The sequence below is a fragment of the Lacerta agilis genome, chromosome 8, assembly GCF_009819535.1.
Source record: "Lacerta agilis isolate rLacAgi1 chromosome 8, rLacAgi1.pri, whole genome shotgun sequence".
Taxonomy (NCBI): domain Eukaryota; kingdom Metazoa; phylum Chordata; class Lepidosauria; order Squamata; family Lacertidae; genus Lacerta; species Lacerta agilis.
In genome coordinates, this window is record NC_046319.1 from 20,894,753 (window position 1) to 20,901,217 (window position 6,465).

At 44.7% G+C, this 6,465-nt stretch overlaps 1 protein-coding gene across 1 annotated transcript in view; it reads left to right on the top strand.

The window, feature by feature from the left end:
- The window catches only part of LOC117050996 (tumor necrosis factor receptor superfamily member 1B-like), a 35,449-nt gene extending 29,351 nt beyond the window's left edge, over positions 1-6,098 (top strand). Inside the window, exons 7-10 of the mRNA XM_033156998.1 lie at positions 514-591; positions 2,341-2,624; positions 3,887-4,134; positions 4,993-6,098. Of these exons, the coding sequence (XP_033012889.1) occupies positions 514-591; positions 2,341-2,624; positions 3,887-4,134; positions 4,993-5,527 (1,145 nt within the window). The 3' untranslated portion in view covers positions 5,528-6,098. The remainder of the gene's footprint in view (positions 1-513; positions 592-2,340; positions 2,625-3,886; positions 4,135-4,992) is intronic.
- Positions 6,099-6,465: the final 367 nt, after the last annotated feature.

The window sequence follows — 6,465 nt, forward strand, 5'->3', positions numbered from 1 at the left end:
GCTTTTATAACTGTATTGCTGTACACCTGCCCTGGGAAGGCTGGTTAGGAAATCGAGGAAATAGACAAATGAAAGATCACAGCTAGATAACATGTGTTGTGTGCTTTGAGCAGTTAGAAGTGTAGTAAAAAAAACAACGTTAAGGGTTGCTACTACCACCACTATTATTATTATATATGACATCCACAACAGAACAACAACAACAACAACAACAACAACAACAACAACAACAACAACAAAGACATTTCACCCTGGCTAATTTTGAGGACTCAGATTTAGACCCTTCTTCTTGAAGTCCAGTCTAGGTTTGATAAGGTGACATAAAGTTCGATTTCTCCCATCATTTACATTTTTGAAACTGACTCTCCCCTCACCCAGCACACTTCAAAGTTTCCAGAAATGTGACATCTGAAAACCCTAGTGTTTCCCAGACGGAAATTAGAAGCATTGGCAATTGTGTTTTTCTGGGTTTTGCATTGGGGTTCCTAGCATTGTCGTCGTTTGTTTTCCTAGGTTTGGTGGCCGGAGTGGCGTGTGCCGTATTTGCACTGATCGGAGGGACTTGTGCCTGTTTTGCTCTGAGGAAAAAAGGTGAGACGTGTGAAGAACTGCTGAGGAAATAACTAAAACGCATCATGGCTGCTGCATCCCTGACTCTGGTCCCAGAAGTCCCCAGAACCCCTGGTGGTCTCTTGCACTCAGAGCTCCCCCTGATGGGGAACATAATCAAAGTCTTTGATTGTCCTCTCTTTCATTATAAGCCCCCATTTTGTTTGTTTTGTTTTGTATACAACGGGTTCTCTCCTGTCTTCCATCATACAGTTCTACTCTTTATGCCCCTAGTACAGGTGTTCTCTACTGCCTGTGAATCTATTCCTCTCTGTTGCTGGCTTTCCACTAGGCATGGCAACAATAGACTCTTCTGTTCTATTGCTGCATTGCAAGTGGCTGGACTAGATGATCATTGGGGTACCTTCCAACTGTACAATCCTATGTCTCAGTGGTCTTACCAGAGTTTACTTACATAGCTTCGGAATACTCTGTCTGCCTGCCTCCCCAGCTTTCTGTCTTTCCCAACTTTCTGGAGGGGACGGTATTATATCTTTTTAAGTTGCAAGAACTCTTAGCCGGAAATCAGAGAAAAGAATGAGATCGGCATCTTGGCTATGCTCCCAGCGGCAGTGAACACACCAGCTTCCAATAAATAACAACGGATATTTCTGGACAGCTCCAGATTCTTGGAATCTGGAGCACAGAAAGCCAGGCATCCCAATGGATAAGAACAGATGTTCTCTTAGTAACTGTGCAACATGATACAAGGATGCTCTATCCCCACGATATAAAACAAGACTGAAAGATTTAAGTTGGGTAGGAATGGGGGGGGATGTTTCTAAATATTATAAGAAAATAAAATACAACTTTAACACAATGTGGAAATATAAGCATGCAGTCGAAACGGAGAAAATCGCAAAGGTAATACAGTGGTACCTCGGGTTACATACGCTTCAGGTTACATGCACTTCAGGTTACATACTCCGCTAACCCAGAAATAACGCTTCAGGTTAAGAACTTTGCTTCAGGATGAGAACAGAAATCGTGTGGCTGCGGCGCAGCAGCAGAGGGAGGCCCCATTAGCTAAAGTGGTGCTTCAGGTTAAGAACAGTTTCAGGTTAAGAACGGACCTCCAGAACGAATTAAGTACGTAACCAGAGGTACCACTGTACAGTGACAACTTAAACTGTTCTGTTTATGTCTGAGACTGATCAAAATACTTACATGACCAATGAATAACAACAAATTTAGTCAAAGGCTTTTAGACCCAATTGGCCTCCTTCAGCGGTTAGGGGAGAGTTACTACCAGTATGTACAATTTGGTTACCGAGAATGGGTCCAATGGGTTAGTTTTTCTAAATGATATGAACAGGCCATTCCTATAACTCTTTCTAGGCACATGCAATGCTAATTGGCATAGGTAGCTGAAGTATTCTGATAATTGTGTCGCATGAGCTACACCGTTGGGGCATCTTCCAATGCACAGATCTCCGATTGTCAGCCCCCCACCAGCGACCATAGCGGTGCTTGCAAAGTACTGTGTGGTCACATTTTGACATCAGGTGGTCAACAGGTGGGCAGCCCCAGCCCAACTGTCAAAGTTGCCCACAGGGGTTGGGCAAAGATGGATCTAGTCCCCTGTCCTTGTCCTGCTTTATAGCTAAAAGATGGGAAGAAACGAGAAGCCGAGAAATTGACAAAATCATCCATCCCTCTGTGGGCTTTTGCAGGAACTAGTTTTGCATGAAGGGAGGTTAATTTGTAATTTGTGATTTTTCTCTTTGGCAGGCCACCTTTACGTACTGCCTTTTGTCAAGGAAAAACAGGTGAGTGACAGCCTCTTTTCCAATATAAAGGAGAATTTTGTATTTTCATCTCCAGCTATACCAAGCATGGATACTCCTCCCTGCGTGCCACAGCCAGCATCTGTGGGCAGCTCCAATGTGCCTCTGCAAATCCCCACTGCACTAGGTCACCGAGTCCATGAGGCATCTACCATTTTAATTACCCATAATACCCCTGACATGGTGCTTCTCATGGAGAACCATGTTAATATCCCAAAATGCCTTGGGGCACTATCAAAACCTTCCTGAGGCAAATTCTTAAGAAGAAGAGAGTGGAGGTTATAAGAAGCTACCTTATACAAAGTCAGACCATTAGGGTGTGTCAAACATTGGTCCTTTTCAGAGTATGCCCATTGAACTAATGGAGATGACTAACTTTGGTCTGTTGGACTACATGCAGTGAAGTAGATTTGCAAGCAAGGGGATTTTTGCTTGCCCAACAAAACTTGCCTACCCCTTCCCTTTGCCATCCCCAAATCTGCTCTGGTGAGTTGTGGGGAATCCCTATAACAAATTGAGGGAGGCACATAGGGAGATGGAGGGTAAACTCCATTGGGTATCCCAACGTCCTTGCACCAGTTGATCTACTTCTATTAACGTCAATGAGTCTACTCTGAATAAAAGTTGGACACAGTCCTTGGTCCATATAGCTCAGTATGGTCCAAGTAAGCTTTCTCCCAACCTCTTGACCCTTCAGATCAAAATATCTCCCACCATCCCCCCGCTGGAGTGTGGGTCTCTCAGCAACCGCCCAAGAATGCCAGCTTCTGAAGCCTGGCCCTGTGAAATGCACTCTAGCTTCTGCAATGACTGTCTGGAGAGAAGAGTACTTTGCCTCCTAACACAAATGCCGGGGATGGTCATCAGCCCTCAGCTAAACATTAACTGTGACCTGCAGTTTGGGTTAGAGTATTCAGTGATCATACTCAGGCAAAGGTGAATATAAATAATTAAAACTCCTCCACTCTGCATTGGTGGGTTGCCAGCCTTTTTGAACCAGTGGGCACATTTCAAATGTTGTGTGTGTGTTGGAGGTGCCAGCTGCAAAATGGCTGCCATGGTGTGGCGGGGCGTAACATAAAAAGGCTGCCATTAGGGATCATGGTACAACGTAAGATCAGAGAGACAACCACCCCCAACCCTTTTACGCAGAGACTTTATTCCTGAATAATTCAAGCTTCTTGTTTCATTGAATGCCTTTAATGTACTGCTGGTCCTGGTTGGGGAGATAACATAATATTGATCTCTCTCACATACTGGTGCCGGCTAAACACAACAGGACTAAAAATAGAGAAGGTAGCTACGTCACGGCCACTCTCAATTCACATAAATTGTTTGAAAGGTACTTGCACATTTTGCTTCATAACTTTCTGTTTAGGAGGATATTTTAAAAAAAAATGAAAATTCATTCAGGGGCACCTGCTGATGGTCAGTTACTTGAACACAAAATCGACGTGTCTCTGACAACTTTGTCCTCCGTTGCTTTTTAGCCGTTTTCGTGTCCCGAAAATGCATCCCCCAACTGGCCTCAGGACACCAACGCCCAGCAGCAGGAGGAGCAGAATCTCCTTCAGGTCTCCGCCTCAAGCAGCGGGTCTTTAGATAGCCCACTGGCCTCTGAGAAAAGCAGTGGGGTCAGCAGCGAGGGCACTTTAAGCACCGACACAGAGAGGACTCAACAAAGATCTTCTCCATCAAATACCTGCGTGCATCACAGTGGCGCAAATTCAAGTAAGAAACTCCCCTGAGCATGCTGCTTCTACTCATTTATTCCATTCATCAGTTGCACAATAATAGTGTGGTTTAAATAGGTATATCGATCAGTTACAAAAGAAAAGAAAAACAAAAATATAGCAAGAAAAAACACACACAAAGAATATAAAGTGGAAAGTGTCACAGCACGGAAGGACGAAAGTGCTAAGGTCCAGCGCAGCTCCAAAGGGACAACAGAGTGTCCTCCTTACAAATAATAAAGATACAGAGGTACCTCGGGTTACAAACACCTTGGGTTACAGACTCCGCTAACCTGGAAGTAGTACCTCAGGTTAAGAACTTTACCTCAGGATGAGAACAGAAATTGCACACCAGCAGCCCGGCGGCAGCAGGAGGCCCCATTAGCTAAAGTGGTACTTCAGGTTAAGAACGGTTTCAGGTTAAGAACGGACCTCTGGAACGAATTAAGTTCTGTATAGAAAAATAAAAGTGTTCTCCTCCTGTGAGTTCTATCATTACTGAGAATAAAGGTTCTATATGGCTTTAAACGAACCAGACATTTGCATGTTTTGCTGGCACTGAGTAACCACCATGTGCCTCAATATTTGTGTAAGAAATAAAATCATGTTGTGTATATTAAAAATGGTCATTCAAGCTCTGCCCTTTAGACACTTTTAGTCTGTGCGCTCTCTTTTCAATAAAGGTAATTTGTTAAACCCTAGAACACCAGCAATCCAAATTATTAACAAGATAGATTCCCCTCCCCAACATATTATAAACAGAACACAGAAGTTTTTTTTCCGATTCCAAATTATTAGGATTTAGCAATACAGTACAACCCTGGGCTGCTGTTACGAGAGGTGATATATGTTTCTATGTACAGGTCCAAAAGCACCAGGTGGAAAGATGGAGTAATCGTTTGTGCAGTTATCAAAACGATCTCAGCAAACACCTTCTTCCAAAATTTGGCCACCTTTCAGCCACCAAATTTCAGTCCCGCCATGTGTGATTATATGTACCGACCACATGGCAGCCCCTCCAACACAGTGAAGATGCACAAAGGAGAGCTATTGTGGAGTAAAGTGCCAGCTATAAATTGGTTTTGCCTTCTTATTTTTTTAATAACAGAGCAATCCAGCAGTGGAGGAACACACGTCAACGTCAGTTGCACTGTCAGCATCTGTAACGCTTCGGACCACAGCTTGCCGTTCCAGTTGCTGAATGGTTTGGGTGCCGCCGATTCCAGAGACTGCGCTTTAGCAGAAGACCTTCCCCTGTCAAAGGAAGAAAGCGCCTTGAAAAAGGAGAGCGGGGCGCAGATTGCGGAAGAGGTTGAGGACAATATGGACGCGATTGACCACAGCATGGGGAAGGCACTTCCACTGAGCATACAAGATGTGGGCATGAAGGCTACATGAGGGAGGCTTGTGGAGACTCGCCGAGCGTGGCACAGCAGTTTTTTTGTATGTTACAAATGGATCACAAGCCCGTCACGGGTTCTAGGGAATCTCAGGTGCTTAATTAGTACATAAAAGGGGAAGAAAATGAACTTTGTGAGAAATATACGTAGTAGTATTGAAATTCCAGGATTTGTAGGTGACTAAAGATGCAGATTCTGGAGTGTGTTGATCACATTGCCCCATTCCTCTCATTCTGTGCCCAGTTGACACCTCAAAACATGCCCTCCCCCCCGTGCCTCCATCCCACCTTTTTCTTTCCATCACCTCTTCCTGCTTTTTGGCCTACGTGTATTATTTTTGCTTAGGGTGCAGGAAGTCCCGGGTTCAAATGCCAGACAAGCTCTGCCCAGGGAGTGGAGAAATGCTGCCTGTGTTTTTAGCAACTGGAAGAGAGATGTTGCTCTGTGGCATTGTGTAGACCATATTGAACCAGATGGATTAATGGTCCAACCATAAGTCAGCTTCCCGTGGGAGCGTATATAGAGCACATGCATTGCATGCAAACAAGTCCAATCTTTGGTATCTCCAGGTAGGGCTAGGAATGTCCCGTCTGAAAACCTGGAGAGCCGCAGCCAGTCAGTGTTGACAATACTGAGGTAGATGGACCAACAGTCTGACTCGGTATAAGGCAGCTTCCTGTGGTCATTAGGGGCATCTACAACTTAGTGGCAGATCACATGCATTGTTCCCTAAAGGTCCGAGGCAAACTCAGGTAGCTTGGAAAGGCTCCGGCCACAAACACTGGAGAGCTGCTGCCGGTCAGTGTCAACAATACTGAGCTGGATCTGACCTGGTAAAAGGTGTCTCCCTATGGCTTAGTTATGCAATTTAAGCAGAAGGCTGGGTTTTCAGTCACACTTCCAGAGGCCCAGGCCTGTAAGATGGCTGCAATTTGA